At 36.6% G+C, this 23,707-nt stretch overlaps 1 protein-coding gene across 1 annotated transcript in view; it reads left to right on the top strand.

Moving 5' to 3' along the window:
* The window catches only part of LOC132700093 (uncharacterized), a 168,563-nt gene that overhangs the window by 5,527 nt on the left and 139,329 nt on the right, over positions 1 to 23,707 (top strand). Inside the window, exon 2 of the mRNA XM_060667214.1 lies at positions 15,857 to 16,001. Coding sequence (XP_060523197.1) covers positions 15,886 to 16,001 — 116 coding nt within the window. The 5' untranslated portion in view covers positions 15,857 to 15,885. The remainder of the gene's footprint in view (positions 1 to 15,856; positions 16,002 to 23,707) is intronic.

Here is a 23,707-nt window from a genome sequence, read left to right as displayed (position 1 = left end):
ACGTGCTCCTGTAATCGTTAACTTCGGTTTTAAAAGCTCCTAATAAATTACACCCAGTTGATCTCACAATAAGTATAGATCCTTGGATATTTTTTTCTCGCCACTGGTGTTATTCGTTCACTGGACTTAACCCAAGAATTTCTTAGCTTAGGATTGCCGTAGTAAAGCCACTTAGCAGTAAATCACAAATCAAAACTCGCTTTTCAATATCTCTTGTGACCAAACGTCCCTCCTTGCGACGGCCGAAAAGTCAAGACAATTTTTGTAGAGTCTGACGTGAATCTTCAACAAGCAATTTGTCTAATTCTTCATTTTCCAATTTTATGGAGCCGTCCAGGTCGTCCTCTGCGTTCTTTTAAAACGTGCAAACAATTTTCTTTGCGTGTACAGAAAAAGACGTCGAATAACTGCGGTTTTCAAGTGAAATTACTCCTGTAGGTAAAGAAATCTATGCCACTAGCGCCATCTGTTAACAAAACGCTACGAATTAATTCCAACGCCGAGATCCATATTGAATAAACGTAGCACAGTATTAGTGTTTTAAGGGACTCATTGGGTGCCTATGTTAAGCTCTGGTGTTAGCTTAGCAACACAAACAAAACTCCTCCCTAATCTGAACTTATTGATATCGCGATCGCGATTTTTGGTATCTCGAGGGTATTGAGGGTATTTTCGAGCTTTTACATTACCATACCAAAATTACCACTACAATAACGCTGGTAGACGGTGATTATGATGTTTGAAAGCTGTTTGATTATTTGTTGCATATTTCTAGTGTTCTAGCACCGGGATAGCGAAAAAGAATTATGTTAATATTTTTTTTAAAAGGCGTTTTATTGCACAATGGTAACGAACTGGCCTCGGTTCCCGATGCACATTTGGTACATTTAAAAGAAACTTATGAAAATTTAGGACATCTTTTGAAGAACATCAACTACCCAGAACTTCAATGGATGTGATGACCTTAAAGTGCTGTGGATGCTTCTAGGACAACAGGGATGTTATACAAAGGTTCCATGCTTTATTTGTGAGTGGGATAGTCGGCCAAGAGATAAACCTTAAACATAAAGAGAATGGCCCTTACACATAGCTCAATTGACTTCAAAAATGTTTTAGTGCCTCCTCTTCATATCAAACTTGGCTTGATAAGTAGTTTGTTAAAATCCTATACAAAAATTTCACTCCAAAAAGTCTGGGTAAAGTTTTTCTTTTTCACTGTTTTGATAACTATCATTGCAGGTCTTTACTGAATAAATAAACGAATGCCTTTAGAAATATCGTTTTTTTCCTTTAATATTTGCAAAAAAACGGATACGTGATACAAACAAATGCGTAGAATTTTTGAAATCAGCTTACAAAAAATAATATTAAAATCAGTTTTCAAAATAAAAATATCTGTCAAAAAGTTTAATTTTGTAGACCTGTGTAATTCCTTCGGTCCCTTCGGGACAATGGGACACTTTTTACATCGATATCGGGGTGAGGGCGGGGGGCTGAAGATGCGGAGGAGGTAGTGTTGCGATAACGTCGGGAATCCGTTTTTGTTTTTATTAGTTCGGAACTCAATTTACGAGAGGCCGAAACTCTACACCTTCGGCGATACACAATAGTTGCGGGACGAGCGAACGGACAGCCTTTAAGGACGTCCGTTTCAAGGTCAAGTTTTCGAGTAAATTTTCGCCCACTCCTCAACACGCGCCTCCCCGCCCCCTTTCCTCGCTTTCCGACGCGTGCTCCGTTTCATACCGTGTCAGTCTTGCATATAGGGTGCAAATAAAATGTGCATTGATATAAGAAAGTGACCAATTGCTTTTGAATGGGATTATCCAAGGGTGGTCATTGACATACAATGCAACAAGATTATTACCTAAAGTTTCGGAATTTTTAATTCAGGTAAAATTGTGGTCCGTAATAGAAAATAATTTTATACCTACCTCTTTTTAATATTCTTTAGTTTGGTATACTACTTAGTTTAAGTTTATTAGTAATCATTCTTATTTCCTGTGTAATACAGCGTGTGTTGAATCGTGTGCGAATTATGCAAAATATGTGCGAGTCTAGTGTATCTCAGGAGATGCTCCCGCCCAAATGTAGAAAACACTATTCTATTGAGACTAAGGAAGTGATAAACAATGTTTATTTGACTCTCATTTAATGTGGTCCCAGCAAGCCTTAGATTTGACGAAAATTCCAACATCAACTGTATCGAAAATTGTGAATAATCCCATTTCAGCGAAGAAAAAAAGAAGCGATGCTGACATTTTCTCGAGTGTAGAGGAAAGTGATCAAGATATAATACGGCTTAAAATTTACCAGTTATACGAGGAACAAAGCGTGCCTGCATTAGATATCTTAATTAGGAGGCTTGAAAAATATGAAACCGGTGTTAAATATGGCAGAACTACCTTATGGAAGTGTGTTCAACACATGGGTTTTAGATTTAAAAAAATTGCCAAAAGGCAAGTTTTAATAAAATCTGGCTGAAATGGCGACTGGAATATCTAGAAAAAAATAGGATTTACAGAGAACAACAACAAAGGCCAATTATTTACTTCGATGAAACCTGGTTCGACACTTATGATACCCCGGAAAAGGGTTGTGTTGACTCAACTGATAAGTGTAAAACAAACGCGCCATCAAAAAGAGGTAAAAGAATAACTATTTCGCATGCTGGCTCTAAAGATGGTTGGATTCCAAATGGACTTTCTCTGTATGCGAAAAATATTAAATATTCTTCTCTGGATTTCCATGAAGACACCACCGCTGATTTATTTGAAAGTTGGTTTAAAAATAAACTAGTTCCAAACATTCCTACTAATAGTGCCATTGTAATGGAAAATGCAAGTTTTCACAGTAGACAGTTGACTAAAACCCCTTCCTCATCTGCTGCCACAAAAACAACAATCCAAAACTACATGTACTATAGTTTTAAGGCATCCACCTTGCCACTGTATATTTAATCCCATTGAACATGTCTGGTACCAACTGAGATCTGCCATTCGTCGCAACAATGTTTTTCCCCGTGTTAACTCCAATGTCCTCAAACTTATAGAAAGTTTTTAACATCCCTCCACAAAGTTGAGCAAATTCTGTTAAACATATAGAAAAAGCAAACAATCGTATATCCATATTGCAAATAATATAGAAGAAATAATAATTAGAACAGGCGATGATAGCGATAGTGATACTGATCTATTATGTGAATAATTTTAAGTAATTTAAGTAGGTAATAAAAATAATTTGTAATTTTATTTTATATTTAAACATAAATACATAAATAAATAAATAAATATTGTTTAGTTCCTAACAAACCCCAAATAATTAAATTCTAACCAAAGGGCGGACCTGTTCGGCCATATTTCATTCTTACAGCTTGCCCGGGTCTTTCCTTAATTCGTATCAGTTAGTCACTTTCTTATATCTATGAACAGACTTTACCAGACAAGATTTTATTTACTTCTGGGGATAAAATGGTAGGACCACATATTCCTGATATTTGTACAAAATTCATAAACTTTTTCAAGCTCTTTTTTACCGATGAGCTAATAATAATAATAACAGTGGGACAAACAAATAACTACGGTAGACATAAAATAGCACAGAAGAGGTTGTCAAAACGTGGGTAGATACTGCAGTAGAAGAGTTTACCGCATTTATTCGGGTTGTCCTAAACATGGGTAAGACAATTTTATCTATTTTCCAAGAGTTTTGTTCACAACATTCTAACGCTAAAATACATTTTTTTTAGTAGCATATTTAGAGGAGAACGATTTTTACACATTTTTTGGATGCCCCACTTATTGCTCGAACTCAGAAAGTCAGTCACTATTTAGATTAGTTGGACAAGCAATTCAAAGAACATTTTGTTCCATCAAAAGAGATATCGCTAGACGAATCTGTTGTTGGATTTAAGGGTAAAATTAATTTTTTAACTTACAATCCTAACAAACCTACGAAATCGGGGATACGAATTTATGTATTATTCAATTTTGCCGTATTAAGGAAGCTTGACATCGGAAGATTTAGTGAGACCTGATGTACCTGTAAGCACAAGGATAGTGTTACATCTGTTTCAAAAATTATTAGACAATAACCCAGAAAGAAGAGGATATTATTTTTACACCGATAGGTACTATACGAACTTACCATTGGATTGTTAAAACTAAATGTTCATTTGACAGGTTCTATTGAAATCAACAGCAAATTTATACCTGGTGCTATCAAAAAACAAACATTTGCGAGATAGCAAGATAACACATTTGCATGCAGATCAGGTAATCACAACCTATCAACAGAAGAGTATGTGGAGGTAACTTACAAGTTGTAAATAAGCCAGATGTAGCGGTAAATTGCAATAAAATTATTCAGCGTCTTATTGTTTCCTGAGGAAGCCTATGTTGGCGAAAGTTATTTTTCTGGGGACTCGAAATGTCTAGTGTCAATGCATAGTTTTTATATAAAGGCAGCAGGCGGGAAACTAGATATATTTGTGACACTTGCACCCGAAAGCTTGGATTACACATTGGTGGCTGCTTCGAACGGTGTATGAATTTATTTAATAATAATATCAGCCATTATGATAATAATAATAAAATATATAAAAAAAAATAGTTGTTGTGAAGCGGATTTTTTAAATAAAAAAAACAATATAAAACAATCCGAGTAGATAGATAAGTAGATAAAATAATATTCCGAGTTCAGTGTACTCGCGAAAGGACATATATACGAGTGCAAAGGGTTAAAACCTATTAATTAATGACGTTAAATATTTCGACGTTATCAACCAATATAAGCAGGTTTGAATGATGGATAAGTATATTTTTGCAAACAGATTGAATTGATTGATTGAAAATTTTGTCTTGCAAATCTGAATATGACATCCGATGAAAATTTTCGCGAAGTTGTCAGATGGTATTTATTTGACGATTATTGAACCAAGAAAATTAATTAAAACTGGCAACATTGTCATCGGTGGCGCTCTGCACTTTCGAGTAAAATCTTTTCTCCGCCGTTTCGGTTTCTCGGTCCCCATCCCCGCCTACCCCCTTCAAGGACTCGCGATAACCGACTCCCTTGCTAGGCATACAAAGTACCCCCTAAATTTCGTTACTGCTAAAATAAAATCCCCGCGTAAGCCCGGCCGTTATACCTACGTGTTTCCGTCGGAGAACATTCCTTTGAATTTTCCGCCCATACGCGGAAAAGCTCGTTCGGCGACGAAAAAGCAAGCGAAATGAAATTTCCAAGGGTTGTTCCGTCCCGGATTCCCGCACAAGGCAAAATGCGCATTTTTTTCCGTATTTCGTATCCGATATACTAGCTTGTCGTTTACTTTATTATGTTTTTTTTTTGTCTGTAAATGGCAGTAAATATAAAGAACTGCCTTATGTTGGCAATAACCCATTATGGTTGTTCTTACATGTAAATCGGGTTGTCAAAAGTCATATTATAAAAAAATCCTGGAATTAGAAAAAATTGAATTAGGTTTAAATTTTTTGATCAATCCATACAAATACAACAAGATCGCTTTCGAAAAAAGCGCAAAAGCAGCTTTTTATTTTAAAAAGAAGGCGCTTCGCGGATTCTTGTCCTAGAGGGACGCATTGTTTTCTATCGGGCTCCTGCGGACCACTATGGAACTTTCGTTAAATCGATGTCATTTTATTGTGAATGCACCCTATATAAAGTGTCCTTCACATCTTGTCGAACTTCAAGGTTACGCCAAACTTCAGTAAATATAAAAATTTGCGTCCCCTGTATTATAGACGAAACCTTAAACTCTCTCTCGACACAAAATAACCACAAAAAAAATCAAAAATTAAAAAAAAAATAATTCGGGTTATTTTTTTGCTCCATTTAAAAAGTCTAAATGCGGGTCCAGACTTCTACTTCTCTCGCAAGTCTGAAATCGGTAGCTGCAAATCTGGAGTGCATATTATGTTTTCTAATATTGCAAAATAAACAAAAGTTTAAGCTGTCTATATGGGCTATATCGTCATGTAAAAGAAACTGACATCTAAAGCACAGATTTGAAATTATTGCCAATTTTCAATAATTAGGGGACCCATTTTTCAGTTTTTTTTTAATTTTTCCCTGGTGCTGAGCAGCTGGACCAACCAACCAGCTACAAATTAATGTGGTATGGCCACCTAGAGACAACATGTAAAGAGAGATTTCCAAAACAAATTCTAAAATGGATATTTACCGCAAGAAGGAAAAAGGGAATACCAAAGTTCACATGGTTAAACAGACCACACCGACCCATGACCGAAAACAATGGAAATTGCGAACCGGAAGGTATAGGATTTCATGAAAAACTTGTATATTGATGCGGATCAGGTGGCTGTGACAGAAGGGAAATGATGTTTAGGGGCATACAGTTCACGCACTAACCAGCACTTTGCGCCATTTGAATTTTATGCAGCGATCTCCAGGCACGGAACTAGTAGAATGACCGAAAATTCCACATCTGTAATTTTTAACCAATTAAAACGTGTTTTTTGACAGATAACCGTGGCAACAGTGAATTATACCGGAAATTTTTTGACGTTGCATTGCCATGATAACTAAATAAATCTTCCATGTTTTGCTGGTGCTCGATGAAGACAAAAATTAACGTTCTTGGAAATCGAAAAATTATTTGTAATTAATTACAGGAACATGACACGAGGTCAAATTAAATCCGTAAAATTTTTCTCGCACCTGAATATTTTGAAAATTATCCAAGACAAAAAAAAAGTTCAGAAATAATTCGACTTCTGGCTATCACTAGCCACGATGGTTGTTAAAGGCAGTAAAATGTTATTGGTTGAAAGCGAGTTTTGGTTAGTTGAAAGTCGCTCGCCAATATTTCTTGATGTTTATTGCATGACAGATGAAACGATTTTGACAGTATTTTAGTGAGGGACGGACAACACATTCAAAACGAGCGCGCGTCCTGTTGGTTCTGAAATTAATGCACGGCATTACCGGCCGCCCTTAAAAGCCGGGACAAATTTATCGCGTAATTTGTTTAGATTTTCCAGGTCTACCGAAACGAGCAATTACACCATTTATCACTTTTGCATTCGTAAGCTTTCCTTTTTTGCATTTTTATCCCGGCCCGTTTTCTTTTTCTGTTGTTTTTATTTAGACGTCATCGCGACGCCCAAAAGCGTTGATAAATAAATACACGACGTTTAAAAAGTAAGCTCCGCCCTCCTTTTTATACGAGGTGTTTCACGGTTGATTAAAGTCTAGACGTTAAGGCGAACGGTACATTGAATCGTTCTCAAAAAAATTTGGTTAGTTCCATAAACGGGGATGCTTTATCGATATAAAATATTTTTAACGCTGCCTAGCAGGCTTCTTTACCTCCGATGGATCTATTGGTTCAAAGCATTTTACAATCCGATGACGTAATTCTTCCTTGTGTTTGGCACCGGTGTCAAATAGACGAGTGACTTTAACGCACTCCATAGGTAAAAAACTAATGGCGTGAGATCGGGCGATCTTGCTGGCTAATCCCACGGTCTCAAACGTCGAAACCTCTCTTCTTACCATGCCCTACACGCGTTGGCGACTATCTCAAAGACAAGGTTCTACTGATAGCAGCGTCACAAAGTTCACCAGTGTTATTTATAAAATCTATTCATAGATATAAGATACGAATTAAGGAAAGACGCGGGCAAGCTCTAAGAATGAAATATGGCCGAACAGGTCCTTACTTTGCGTAGAATTTAATTATTTGGGGTTTTGTTAGGAAAGGTACTAAACAATATTTAGTTATGCATGTGACACAGGTGGGTATAAAATTATTTTCTATTACGGGCCTCAATTTTACCTGAATTTAAATTCCGAAACTTTAGGTAATAATCTTTTTGCATTGTATGTTAATGACAACCCTTGGATAATCCCATTCAAATGCAATTGGTCACTTTCTTATATTTCTGAACAGACCATAGCTAATTTTACGTTTTTCCTTTTCTGAGAACCTTCTCATTGCAAACACATTTCGAGTGCCTATTGATTGACGTTGTTTTTAGGGTCCAGGTTTGAACTTAATAAATGCTTGAATTGCCTGTCGGATTCGGCATTTTATTTCTCGTTGTGGGACCTATGCATCGATCATTGCAATTCCAAGTAATTTAAATGATTTAACCTCTTCTATGGATTCGTTATTAATATAAATAGTTGATTTTTTAGCTGGCTGTCTAACATATGTTTAGTTTTCGAGATGTTTATATTTTATTCAGCATCATTTATAAATCTTAACTGTTATCAGCAATTATGAAAGTGTCATTGGCATATGGGGGACAGGATGCATCTTTGGCGAATGCCCTTGAGTTTTTCAAACTTCTCTGTAACAGCTCTCCCCACCCCCCAGTCTGAATAGAGATGTTTGATTTCAATACATATTTTGGATCATCCGAATATCTTAATCACCAATGGAGCAATTTCTGGAGTTCATCATGTCTGACATTGTCGAATACCTTTTCATAATCGACAAATCTTAAATAATTCGTATAATTCTTGTGACACCACTTCAGTGCAGTGATCTGGTGCTCCATCTAGTTGAAAAATCATGTACCGCTGCTTTTAACATTTAAACTTATTTTGCAGCATTCAATGGTTAGTTTTGGTAAGTTAAAAAATTTACTTTAATATCTTTTAGCAAAGCAAAAGGCATTTAAGCTTTCCTTTGAAATCCCATTTACAAATAGCGTTGGAATACTGATTCTCTTCCATTTTGGACCGATTTCATGGACAAAATTTGTACGGCAATCAATATTAATAAAATCTGTATGGAACTGTCAAATGGATAATAAATTATTTAACGTAAGATGGATATTTCATGACCTAAAACATGAATTATGCCAAAGTAATACAGTTTTCAGAGAAACGTGCTTTTATTTCAGAAACAAAACGGTTTAGGTATAGGGACATGAGACATCATTCGAAAAGGAATATAACTTTCGCTTAGAATTTAATGAAATAACGAAATAAATAATAATAAATAATGAAATGTATTTTTCATAATTTTTGTATCTTGAGTCGAACTTGCTAGGGTGTCGTCAATGATCTTGCTGGCTTCTTCAGAGCTTAACTCAAACTGTTTCATTAGCCTCTGAAGAAGCCAACAGGAACGTTAGCAAGTTCGACTCAGCAAAAACCGTCGTAGGAGGAATCCAGAAGTTTTGTAAAAAGTTTTGGTTGATGCTACATTTTCTAAGAAGCGGCAACATCGCAGAGTTAAAAATATTTTAGATCCATAAAGCATCGCCGCCTATGGAACTAACCAAATTGTCAGAACAATCGTATGTACCGTTTGCTATGAAACACCCCGTATACAGTGCCACCTAAATTCAATATCTTAATAATCTTCAAAGAGTATTTTCTATTAATCAGTAGTACTTATTAATAATTGTGAAATCATGACCATAAAATATTTAACCCAAAAGACCTAAAAATAACTGATTTACAAAGTGTTTAAATGTTAAATAAAAGTTTCTGAATTCATCTACTCCAAATTCTACGCCACTGGTAAAATTGCCAGGTTTATGCAATTTTTTGATTCTCCATTTTAATGCTGCACAATTATTTGGAGGTCATTTGGATTAATTATATTGCGCCTATTTAAAAGCAGCATAATATCAATGGCTTTTAACATTTAAAAACAGCTAGTGGTCCTCAAAAGAAACATTTCGGTGCAATCAATTTAAAAAGGCACATTTTATCTGAGTGACTTGTGTTAAACCGTAATATTTTGTATATATGTTTGTATTGAAGCGCTTTGTATAATTGTTTGCGTTTTGTGCGTGCTTGTAGGGGGGCTCATTATTTTAAAAGCGCAAAGGTTTGAGTGCTTCGGAGGTCGCCCCGATACCGGCGTCCATCGATTTTTGCAGCAGGTTTTACACGGGTTGCAGTGTAAAAAAAATACGCGTATATTACAGCGTATCGGTGGATATTATTGTCAACGAATACCCTTCCCTCACACGTGGAGGAACGTGATCGAATGTCCTCGAGTCCAAGGACTTTAATCTTAGCCATCATGGAAAAACTTCCACAATCAACGATTTACTAAGGTCACTTGGTGCACTAGAGTAAAGTTTTATGCCTTACTTTTCTAGATGGATGGTATAGGTTAGCCCTTTGAAGTGGCAATTTTGTATCATAGTAATAGAGCTACATGAGTCGATTAGAGTTCTCCAAACGATATACCGCTTTTACAATCTTTTATGGCTTTGGCTTCGGAATGAGATTTAGGCCAGTTGTAAAGCGGAGGGGGTCATTTTTTTTCAGCACGTGAACCACAAGCCAGGCCGTATTTAAGATGTTAGCGGTGCGGACTGTTATATTTTTAGAGTAGGGAAATTTTCTTTGATTGAACTGTTATATTAATTTATACTAGTGTGCTTTTTATAAATCTTCCTAAAGCAGCCCCTACTTGAGTCAGCTCGATTTCAAGTTGAATTTGCCAATTTAATGGATTTTTCAACTCTACATAAATCAGTCAGCTTTCAGCATTTGCATGCACGAAGTACCGTGTGTGGAATTGCGAATCTATTTATTAATTATTTTTATGATTATGTCGAAAAAACGGTATATCGTTTGGAGAACTCTAAAAACTGTCAACTTTACTGTGGATCCTACATCAAATAACAGAATTCGAAACGTTAAACATTAGTTTCAGTTCTATCAAATTAATTTAAAATAGCTGTGGAAAAATAGGTGAATTTAAGGAAACTTGGCCCATTTCAATATTTCAATATTAATTTAAAAAATAAATAAATACCGGTTCACAAAATCGTATACAGCTGCCTCGATGTTAACTATAACGACGGCTGAGTAACAATTATGGAACGATTGCAGTGCACTCTGGGAAGTAGGTTGAGTACCAATCTGGGTAATTTTCGATTCGCAATTGAAATCGAGGTGAAGGAGAAGCTGTTAAAGAGCTGATCGAATGAAGGTTCGTCGGAGTTGGTAGACAGACACTGCGCTTTGTTGTCATTCAAGCGGTTTTTGAATAAAGCGAGGTTAGTAGTGTAAACGTGAGGCGGATAATTGATCCACCATAGAGTAACAGGCGATACGACAAATCTTTAAAATTAGTATACTAGAGTTTTCGAAGGTGAAAAATAAGGATTCGGTCTTAGTTTCAACATAATTTCCAGAGTTAAGTAAAAATATCTATACCCTTGCATTTAAAATTTTGGAGAAAATTATAAAAATAGCTGTTTTTGACATGAAGCGCCTCCTACGGATTCGTAGAAGAAATAATATCGTGATATTATATTATATTATAATATACTCTTTAAAACTAAACCAAGTTCGTCGAAATCGGATTAGCCAAACAAAAGTTATTCAACTTTTTCTAAATCAACCCTTCCCCACCCTTAATTTGACGAGATAGAAAAAAATAGTTCAAACTTTCTAGGTTAGATTACGTTAAAACTAATTTTGATATAGGTTAGTTTGGAATATTTTTGAGAAAACTCGTCTTTTCGATTTTACAGTCGAGGTTACGCCCCTAGCGGCCATTTTATAAATATTTTTTTTCTAAGTTGTAGGACGAACGGTTCCTGAGATATGGCCGGCGTCCTTTATTAATGGCCCACCTGGTACATATAAGCAGTGCATTATAGATCTCCATTGAGGGAATATAATGAAAAAAATGCCAAGAAATAAAAGTCTAAATGTCAAATTTTAATTATTGATCTGACAACGCACATAGACCCTCGACTTACACCTAGTTTAATATTATTTAGTTTCTCCCACAATGTTCGCCAAGTGGGATTTTTTTAATTTGAAAGGGGTGAGCAAAATTTCTCGCCTTTACAGTTGTAAGTAAGTTGCAAGACCAACGAGATATGGTCGGCGTCCTTTATTAATGGACCACCCGGTACAACTAGATTATAACTCCGCCGCTGGTTACGTAGACGCAATACGTAACCCGTAAAGGAATTCTCTGGCATTTAACGGGAAATGAAAAGCTTCGGGAACGGGAGACAACAAAAGTTTTATTTTATCGTCTTATACGCCAGTTCCGGGAGCCTTATGCGCCTGATCGTTATTTCCACTTACACCCCGTCATATACGTGGAGTGGTGAAGACGGGGTGGTTCGTAAAATAAGATACACAATGTAATCCTCGACGTCGCTAGTTTTGATGGCAAATCGTTTAAGTGTTTAGTTCTCTATTGTCGTCGGAAGCTGTCGAATCAAAATTCCAATTTCACCGAACCCAGTCGATGTTAGAAATTAATTCCGTTCGCAAATCGACGTTTACGGATAGGAAATTGGACTCGCGCGGCCATCGAGTGAGATTTTCGCGGAAAATCCCTCGGTTCGAACCGACCGGGAAAATCTTGGCCGAGCTCCTTCTCATGATATATGCACTAGAAGAACCCAATTGTTTTTGCATTCAAAGCATTTAGCTGTTTTGTAATTTTGTAAACTTTCACGACCGAACTTGAGAGGGCACTGTCCTCAGGTATCTTGAAAAAACTGAAGTTGCACCTACACTCAAATGGAGTTAAGCTTCATAACCTCCAAAATTAAACGTTTCCATTCACATTTCTGTTTATTGCAACTACAGTCTTTCGGGTTGTCTCTTTTTTGTTTGTCTGTGAATCGCAGCCTAGAGATAGTCTAAGATCCGAGCCCAGACCGACCATCACATCGATATAGCGTGCGGGAAGCGTCACTTTACTACGTCAGTTTCGTTGCCCACTATGAGTTAAATGCCGTTTACCGCACTTGCTACATAATATACTATTATTTGATAAAATGTTATTTTTATCTGGTTGGCACTATGGCGAACGTCGATCTTAGTTCAGATCCTCTACTAAGAGGACGTCGTGTCAATGTTTTGAGCGTAGTTTTGTTAGGATAGGCGCTTTCAGAAACCAAAATACTCACAGAATACTTTTGGGATATTAAACGACAAGTAACTAAATATTTCATCCTGCGCCAGAGTACTAAACTTTATATAAACCGTAATATTGCCGGCTTAACTGAGAGACTGACGGGCAGTTATCGGAAAACGTTTTGCGATTCGAATTCCATTACGTTTTCCAAGAAAACTACACGTCCGCGACAGGCAATTATGTAAATGTCCGTACGGCCACGTGCCGCGCCCCCGTATCTCTTTGGAGTCGATTAAATACGTCTAATGCGTCGCCACCGACTCCAGTGCAGCTATTCTAAAAAAAGAAAAAAAGTTACTCTCCAGGGAGATTTTAATACTTTTATTCCTTAAAAAATTATCATTTTTGGGCAGATATTAATTTAGTAGTAAAAATATAGTGAATGAGACCCAAAAATTAACCAAATTTGTAGGTTATAATCTTCTCCCTCTTCCTCGTTTCTATCATTCATGACCAATAGAATAGAAGAAATTTGGCTGTTTTTTAATAGACATTTAAAATATATATTTTTGGGAAACAGGCCCACTTTTTTGCTATTTGACCACAGCATTTCTGTTTCCCAAACTCAAGAAGAGTTCCCTAGAATAGAACGTTTCGACTGGTATTGGAAACTGAGTTGGGTTAAAAAAAAGAAGAAGAAGAAGAAGAGCAAAGTTGGCATGACTTGAGTTTTATAAAGTTGCCGCTAGAGGCGCCAATGTTTTGTTAAATTCGATGTGGGTTTTCCTCTACGTCGGTGTTTAAAATGTTGGCCTATGAGATGAACAAAGTGAGCACCCACCCAAGGAATTTATGTTTTGCGGACTATTTGCCGTATGTCGTTGACAACGTGAACTGGAACTGGACTAATAAGAAAGTCGCAATGTCGTCATAGAAAAAAATTGGCTTCGTTTGCTCCATTCTAGCTCTCTATATTTGATTAGGGTACAACCTCAACAGATATAACTATTAATAAATTCGATGTATGATGGTTACATCGCAGTTTTATGTTACAACCAACCTTGGTCGGGGAAATTTTAGATATTGGAAATTTAAACTGAACATCCTGTAGATTATTCTGTTGTTCATTTTGCGCGAAATTTAAAACACATTTTAGATGTGATCAATCATCAAACTTTTATTTTTTGGAGTTTTACTTTACCTTCTACAAAAATTGTTCCTAAATATGGAAAATATTAATCATTTTAAAAAAATAGGTTTGATAGATCCTAAATAGCTTTAATAGAGCAAGTACTTTATGGTAAGTTTTCGGGATGTTTTCAGATGGTATTATATTAACGAAAGAAGGGAACGTTAAGAAGGATTTTTTACTGAAAGAGACCTCAGATAAAATAAAAATCAATTTCTTTCCAACAAAGCTGTACAAAAACCAGTTTCCTTCTGAGTCAAACCAATTTACCTTTGGAAATTAAATATCATGTCAGATTTGGTTAGGTTTTGTTCTTCTTCTTCTAAGGAATAAACCGTTTGGCCTGAAATCGGGTTTGACCGGTAACGCTCCAAGATTACAATTAATATCACACAATACACACACCTTCTGGATCGATATTGCTAATGTTCTGGCTTCTTCAGAGCTTAACCAAAACTGGCTCGCATTTTATTCTGTACTTGTTTGAGGAGAGCGCAGCTAGAGGAGAGGCATGAACCTTGTCTCGGTTGATTGGTGAAAGAATTGATTCCATGCAAGAATTTTAGTGTGATGGAGTGCGAAACTGCTGATGAGTTTATTTGTGGTCATGGTCTTTCAGCCTGGTTGATATTTTTCGTCCTGTAAACTCCACAAACGGAATTTTCTCTTTGACGAACATGTTGATTTCTTAAGAATTCTTGATATGGATTGAGTGAATGTAGGAAGCAATGCAGTGGCAAGTGTGGGGTTGCCTTTAGACTCATTTTCCTTGGAAGATTGTAGTCAAGTGTATTTTATGATGGAACGCCTAAATCTTCAATGTGGAATTTATTGGAGAGAAAAGTAAGAGGTAGGTATTTTAATGCTGGGTTCAGTGATTTAGCCTGGGACAGTTTTATTGCTCTGTTAACAAGAGCGTTGATAACCGATGATTCTTGGGCCAGATAGTGATGTGACAATGTGTGCGTATGTTTTCTGTAAACAGAATGATTCAATGCTAGTTTTCTATTAGTAAGAATATCTAAAAACTGGGGAGTATCATTAATTTCTAATTCACTGGAAAAACGTATGTTAGGATGTAAGAAAATCTCTGCCAAATAAAAAAATGTTATTATTAACTTCAATTTCAGTTCCACCAATATGGGAGTCAGTCATCCGTGATAATGTTCATGCCCCTCCTTTAGCTCCGCCTCCCTCAAACAGTATAGAAGCTGGTACAGAGTAGATTGCGACTCAGTTTCAGTTAAGCTCTGAAGAAGCTAACAGTATGTTTGACGAAACGTCAGCATACGCGTGTCCAGCAGAAGATTTGTAAATAGAAACATAAAAAATCACAATCTAAATCTAAAGCAAGAAAGAAAACGCGAAAAAACTTCCCCAGCCATTTATTTTAAATGTCAATGCTGCCAACGTTGCCGGCAGTGACGTAAGCGACAATATTCTGTCCCCCACATCTGACATCAACTTCCGCGTCCGGATTTTCCGTATGAAATTCTCCCGTTCCGCATCCCCAAGTTATCGTTTTCAAAATGTCAGCGTTTTGCGGTTCCACGGTCCGCCATGGGGGTTGATTGCGCCAAAATCGGCAATTATTCGTCGCAGCCCCTCGCCGCGCCGCCCCCATGGAGCGCAATTTAATCTCGCCTATGCGGATGGGACTCGACCTTGGCACGGCCTCAAAGGTCACGCGGACTCGGCAACCGACGACGGAGGATCTAATAAAATTAAACAAATAAAAAAAAGGACAGGGAGCGGGCGCGAGAGAGAGACCGTTAATAAGCGCGGCAAAGTAATTGGAATTTATTGTTTTGCAGTACCCCCCGGGCTCATATACCAAACGGCGATGGACGAGAAAAAGCAATACTCCGCGCTGACCATCGACAGGGCTGCGTTCCTTCTGCTGAGGGTGAAGAAGGCGTTCAAAAAGAAAAAACTGCAAAGGAAAGAGAGGGAACGAAAGTGAGTTTGCCACCTACTTAAATTTCGCTGTTTATTGCCGATTTTACTAGGACCTCTGGCGGAAAAAAAACTAAACTGTAGTGTTTTCACATCTGCCTATGACGACCGCATTTAAAAGTGGTTTGGGCCGGGCTCAAATGATTATTTGGCAATATAATTAGTAGGTATAAATGTGTCCTTTGGCTTTTTTAATTTTTAAAAACTTTTTATAATTCAAATAGTTTACGTCATGTGAAAGTCGCTTATCTCGAACAGAAATTGTCGTAATAAAACTGGAAAGGGCTCTCTTTAGCCTACCAGTGCTGCCCGGGGCAGATTGATTTAGATCGATTTATTGAATTTATAAACAATTTCTCTTGGACGTTCCATAAAGGGAAAAGAGCAACATTTTTTTATTAAAAGCTCATACGACTAAGATTTAGATGCAACTGACGGATTTTTTGATCATTTGCCGTCTACCAAAGTATAATAGCGTTACAGTAATGGTTTTACTGACCATATCGGAAAAGGTTTTGTTTATCCCACTCCTGACGCCAACTTCCACGACGTTGCGGTTATTATAAAATTTAAAGGAGAATTTTAAGATGAAAAGATAAGAATAAGATTGGATATATTATTTTGTTTTTAAAAAGTTGTGTCTCTAAATTTAATACAAACATTGTATAGACCAGTGATGGGGAAACTACGGCCCGCGAAGAGGGTTTAATCTGACCAGTTTAAGAATGCCGTCGTGAGAATGTTTGAACGCGTTCTTACTTCGTAATGTGACGACCCGCATAAAAACTACCTGCGGCGATTTTCAAAACACAATAGTATTCTGGACGATTCCATCCGACCTAAACAGCTGACTCCTCTTCTGTTGTTCTGTTTTGCCGAAAGATCCGGAAAAATCTAATGCCCGAACAATCCTTGCGGCCTCCTGAAGATCAGTTAGTTAGCGACTTAGTTATCTGGAAGGGAAAAATCAGTTTCTTCACGATATTTGCCAATATCTGAAGAGTTTCAAATTACAGTTATTATTATTTGCTAATCAGATCTCTAAATCTGATTTTTCTCATTTTCCAAGAATACAATCTTTAAAATTCACTATATTAAATAAGATTAAAAAATACGAAATTAATTTGAGAAAACTATCTTCAGAATTTGAAAGGAGTTTTCAGAACTTTAGAAAAATGGAACCAGAGTTTAATATTTTTGCGACCCCATTCAATGTTAATTACGAAGAAGTTGATGCAAAATTTAGCTTGAGTTGATGGAACTGAACTGTAATACTCTCCTGAAACAAATTTTTCATACAGTACCATTACTAGAATTTTATAAAAATTTAAGTCCAGATAATTTCCCAAATGTAATTCCCCATGCAATGAAGATAATGACAATGTTCGGCTTATCTTATTTATGGGAACAAATCTTTTCAACATTGAAGCTTAGGAAAACTTCTTTAAGAAACAGAATTACAGATGAGCACCTTTCATCAGTTTCATTTTTTATGCACCATCAACCAGTAATGACACCAGAAAATAAAGTGATACTCCTTCACCTCAAGAACTACACTAAATTCATTTTTTTTTGTGCTTATAATTTTCTTACCTTTTTAAAATTAAAATAATAAGTGTATGTAATAACATAACACATAATTTTTTTAACGATTAAGCATTATTCTTTGGCCCGCTACGATCGTCTAGTTATTACAGATGGCCCGTCTTAAAAAAAGTTTCACTACCACTGGTATAGACGCACTGCACGCTGTGTCCTATTATGGTCACGACTGAGGGACATGTCCGTTGTTGGTCCGTTTTCGTAACCCTTTGCTACTTTTTTGTGAATCGAAAAATGATATTACCAAAGTTTTTATGATATGCTCAGTTTTTTAAAAAAAATAATAATTTTGGATATTTGAAGTCTTGGGGCATCGGGGATATAGAATTTTGCGTAAAATTTAGTTTCTTAGTCAGTTTTTTATTTTAAATCTTTTAAAAAATTCTTATATGCCATTTTGATTCCGGTTGGTATGAGCTTGTCAAAAAGTGGCTATTTGTATCAATGATATGACAACAATGATTTTTTAAAAATTTCATTCAAGGTTGGATTGCGGTAGGCCTTGGAAAAGGGATTTATCAAACATCTAAAATAGTGACCTTATTTATTAATGACAATACTTACACAATAACTTCTATAATTTGCATGAAGCCAAAATACTTTAATATGGACATTTTTTTTGTAATTTTGGAGGTAATTAGATAGGTACTAATGGGCCTAACAGGTGGCCTGCGAGGTCTCCGTTTTCGATTTTTTTGTATCCACGTTTAAAAGGTAGAACCACTGAAGCAGCTTTTAAGAGTTTGCCAACACAACCTCTTGTTATTTTGAATGCTTTGGAGAGGACTGAAACTGTGTGTAGGTTGTGCGTTAGAGCAAAGGTCGACATTTTTATTTTTTTTTAGCTTTATAAATTAAAATAGTTATATTCAGATTTGCAGAAAATGCAAATATTAAATCATTTTAAATAATTGTTTTAATATCTAAGTTCTCGTTTTCACCGTTGTTTTAAGATGGGTCCTCCTCCTACTACTAAGTGGTAGCAAAACCGAATACACTGAAAGGTTGATCGGTTGATTCGTTGAGCAAAAATTTAATGAAAAGCTGGATAGCATCGATAATTAGCTGAACGAGGTGTGTACTACTCTTAAACAGTTAAGTCACCAGCAATACTAAGGATATTGCTGAAATTGAGCTTAACTGCGATCGCTTAGACCAAAGATCCAAGCGTAATAGTCTTCGATTTGGAGGTGTAATTGAGGAGGCGGATGTAATAAACATTGAGCTTAGAGTTCAGTGCACTGCAAGTGATATCGACTATGCTCATCGTATGGGCAGGCTCGTGCAAGATCGGCATCGACCAGTAATCGTCGATTTCATATCTAACAATAAAAGAGCTGAAGTTTGTCAAGCGTAAGTAAGCTTAAAGGTTCCTCCTACGTCATTCACGAAGATTGAGGTATAATCTGCTTACTGCGGCAAAGAAGAAATTCGGTCAAATAAGGTTTGGTCGTCTGGCGGCAAAAGGCAAAAGGAGGGGGGAGGTCGTGTATCTCCTCCTCCGACCTCCTCCAGAACCTTACCGAGTTTGGTCCCGATCGTATCAACGGTCTCGGAGATAGCAAACTTTTTGACTTTTGACCTCCTCAAAACCTAAAACAAAAAATTCGCCAGTTTTCGATCTCGGGCTCGACGCGTGCTCTGAGTATAGGGCTTTCGGGGCGTCCGGGTCGGGTCCGCCGCCGACTTCAAATACTGAAAATCCGATATTACCTCAATATTGAGGAATTTTTGAGGAGGTCGGGCGAGGTCGCACTCGACGCCCTTCGCGACCACACTCACGAGGTCGGAATTTTCGATTTCCGATTTTGGGAAAGCGAAAAATGCGGTTATTTTTTTGACCCCCCCCCCCCCCCTTGATCCCACCCGTTTGGGAGGGGATCAATGAGAAGGGTATCGTAAGAAAAGCCGTTCCTTCGACTACCTCCCGTATCGATCCGAACCCGGCCGGACCTACCACGACCTTAATCGACGCGTTCAAAAACAATACTCAAAAAGGTCATATTTTTGAGTTTTTCAGGTAGGCGATTTTTGAGGGTGGATTCGGTGTTTTCGACCCGAAAAACCCCTCCTTGCCGGTTTCGAACCGATTCGGATGGTAAACCTCCGAGATAGCAAACTTTTTGAACTTTGAGGGAGCGCCCTCAAGAAGAACTCCACAGACGGGTATAGGACGTGGGCCTTCAGAATGATGCCTGAGTATAGGCGCGTCGACGTAGGTACTCGGATTTTCGATCCGTCCCATAGGAGACGAGATCCTCCCGAACCTCAAAACCTCCTCAACTTTCTTTGAATGGTACTTCGCTTGAATTTGTCGAAAAATGTAAAAACTTAGGAGCTTTTCTTGATAGTAAGCTGCTTTTTGATTCTCACTTGACTTATTTCACTGCAGAAGTCCTACGGGAAACTGAAAGTACTTTCCATGTACAAAGACTACTTATCTACTGAGATACTTAGATTATAGTCTCTCTATTGGGATATGCGGACGTTGTATACTGGCCGGCTCTAAGACGGAAAGACCAATATAGCTTACAAAATGCCTGCTTGAGATATGGTTTGCGTAAATTTGATCATATAACGCCGGCACTTAAGGATTCTCAGTGGCTAAATCTGTCTGAAAGGTATTTTGTGCAACTGTCTACGTTAGTGACTAGGTACGAAAAGCCCCGGTATCCCTACGACAGACTGGCTAGGGATAGTGATATACATAACATATAATAACAGGGCGACTCGTCACCGTAACCTGTTCTATGCTCCCAAGCTAAGTACGGCTTCGTTTCAGAGCTCTTTCACATATAACGCTATTAAAACTTACAATTCACTTCCACTGGATATTATTACTTTTTCATCCACCTCCACATTTAAAAAGAAATTAAAAGAGCTGGTGAGATTAAGGAGAGGTTGAATCGCTTTTTTTTATATTTGTTTTTTTTTTTGCTTATTTTATTATTTATTTTATTGAACTACACCAAGAACTTATAGACCGTGATTTTGAACAAAGGGTGAACTTCTGTAACGTTGTAAATCAACCAGTAGAGTCAACTTTTTTGTCTAAAATAATGTTTTCCGATGAAGTTACTTTTTGTAGTTATTTAAACTTTAAAGAAGTTGATAACATTGAAATCCAACAAATTTGGTTTCAGCAAGATGGAACTGCCCCGCTAAATTTCTTTTTGTGAAGATATGTTAAAGATCGTGTTTATGTGAATCCCCCTAGGACACCAGAAAATATGAAAAACAGGATTAGGGATGCATGCAGGAAGATAATAGCGTTTTTGCTAAGGAACGCTCAAGAAAATATACGAAAAAGACTATATATGTGTATTCATATTTTTAAGGTAAGTTAATTTGTATTAATAGGTATTTAATATTATTTACTTTTAAAATGATATTTCATAATATGATATTTCGTGGACGATTATTCAGGTTTAATAATGATGAATCTTGTAAAATACAAAACATTTTGAAAAGGACATGTTGCCACAATCGGAGCCGGACGATGATTCGAAATGTCTTTCGAGTTGCAAACTGTCGTGTTCCGCTTTGTATCCATCAAACGTCGGCTTCCATTGAAACTGCCTGTACAACAAAGTTTGCGGTCTTGTTCGCCCATAAGCATAACCCTTGTTCGATAGTTCGTCTACTATCCCTTCGCAGAACTTTAAAACTATAAGGTCTGATTCGGTAGCCATAGCTTCTTAGAGAGGGGGTTTGTTGATGTCGAAATACTAAAACGCAAAACATATGGACAACTTTGAAATAGATTTAATTATCTATTTAACTATTTGTAATATAATTATAACAATTTTAATATTGCACTGTAATTTCAGATGTCAATTATTCCGTGGTTACGATTACAACTCCTCATATTTAATTTATTTTTCTAAATGTCTATACAGGGTGAGTCATTAAGTCATTTTTTTAATTTCATTTATTTACTGAAAAAATTTTTAGAGTAATATTAGAAAAATTGTAAACTTAAAGGGGATCTAGTTTCACCGTATTATTTAGATAAATCTTATCATATTTTTTTTATTTGTGGAGTTATGTTGGAAATCTGAAATGACGATTTTTAGGTCTGTCGGTTTTTAATTTATTTGCATTTAAAGACTTGAAGGTATTTTTTCTGATTTTTTTCATAAATTCCTGAAGAGGTACGGACAGCAATAAAAAACAATATTTAACAATAAACATGTTGCTAATAGTAATAAAAAAAATCAAATCGAGTGTTAGGTGATTTATGATATTCGCTTCTAACTAGCCTTGTCTCAAAATTTGTCAAATTTAATTGTCATTAAATTGTGCATTAGTTGGTATTAGTTGGTGTATTAATTGGTAGTCACAAAATAGGATATGGATTTCTTAATACTGGAAATATTTTTTATACACTGTAAAAGTTAATTCTATGCAGGAGTTGTAGAAGATACAAGGCGTAGCGAATATCCTTTTGTTTAATATTTAAAGATATTTAAGGGAGTGTCTGTAAATTGTATTGGGGTAGATGATGGACAATTAAAATATTTGACCTAAGGTTTTTTTATAACTATTATCAAAATTATTACTGTTAAATATTGATTTCTTATTGCTTCCTGTACCTTTTCATCCTTTAAATATGTATAAAAAAAGCCTTCAAGTCTTTAAATGTAAATAAATCAAAAACCGACAAAGTCAGATGGACAGAACTATATAGATAAAAAAATTGTTTGATTTATTTCAATAATACGTTCAAGCCAGCGCCCTCTATGGCAACGTCCAAAAAGGTTTCAAATTCGTAATTCTCATGTCAAGAAATTTAGAAAAAATAAAAATAAAACTTTGAACGCCCTGTATATAAGAAACCAGCGATATTTGTATAAGGCATTGCCCTGGATTATGTCTCTTTTGGTTAGGCGCTATGCTTTTGCCTCATATAGCTAGATATATTGAGGTCCTGCCTATAGCTAAGCAACTATGTAAAAAAAATGAGAATGTCTATTCAACATGCGCATGCCCGCGCATGATATTAAATCTCTTTCTTAACAAATGACCTTGCAGTATGCAACAACCAACATGGCAGCTCAGATATAGTGAATAACTTTGGAGGCGGCATTTTTACCTTCAATGTCCTGCGAAAAAGAGTTAAGTGCAGGTTAGTGGATGAAATTTAGAGGCATTCGCGGAAAATCATTGCCATATTACCATATTATCTAATAGCTATATAGTTTTCCATAATCAGGTATGCATTAAATGTTCTAACTTCGTTGCGATATGCAACCAGCATCGCATCCAATAACGAGTCATTGCTAGCGCGTGGAACGTGGAGCTTCAGAATAAAAACGCATAAATCGCGTGTCAATGCGGAAACTCTCGAAGTATTCAAGTTCCTCAACTGTTCCGGGGGTAGACTTCACGGATAGGGTTGAAATATTAATGCCGGGGTCCGAAATCGAACCGAACTTAGTATTTAGGAAATTGGGTCAATCATTAATAAAATACTATACGTTTCATAATAATATAATTCCAAAAAGTTCGAACACGATCGTTATTTACAAATGCGACGTAGAAAACCGGATAACTTCATGGGGATTGATTGCCTCGGGTCTTGGATTGATAAGCACCTTCAAAGGGTCCCTTATTGTTTAGGAAAAATCAACAAGGGCATCAAGAAAATTACAACTGCGTCAGAAATAATGGAATGGTTAATAAGAAAATTTAAATATTGTCTCAGCCACGACCGAGTACGTAGTTTCCAGAGGGTTAAAAGGCTTTAAAATCAAACACTAGAAACAAAACACAACCACCTACATGGTACGGTTCCTTTAAATAACCGAATTTAAGACTGACTGAGGGCTGGCTCAGAAACGCATGACCAAGATAATTAGAATTATAATACACCTTCATGTTTGAATATATATAGTCAACTGTATGGAGTTGTCATTATTATTCTGTAAATAAATGAAGCATGGGAATTTGCACCACAACATTTGTGCCTCAGCAGCCCCATTGTGCCTCGTCCCACACAAGCCTGGTGATACCATATAGGCGACGAAAGGATCGCCGCCCAAATATTGTTATACAAGATTGACAGATCCTTGAAATGGCGGTTATACTCGTAACGTGCCGTGTGC

This window comes from Cylas formicarius, unplaced genomic scaffold, assembly GCF_029955315.1.
Source record: "Cylas formicarius isolate icCylForm1 unplaced genomic scaffold, icCylForm1.1 PGA_scaffold_3__17_contigs__length_32017465, whole genome shotgun sequence".
Classification (NCBI taxonomy): domain Eukaryota; kingdom Metazoa; phylum Arthropoda; class Insecta; order Coleoptera; family Brentidae; genus Cylas; species Cylas formicarius.
Note: the sequence above shows the minus strand (reverse complement) of the source record. Positions and strands in the feature narration are given on the sequence as shown.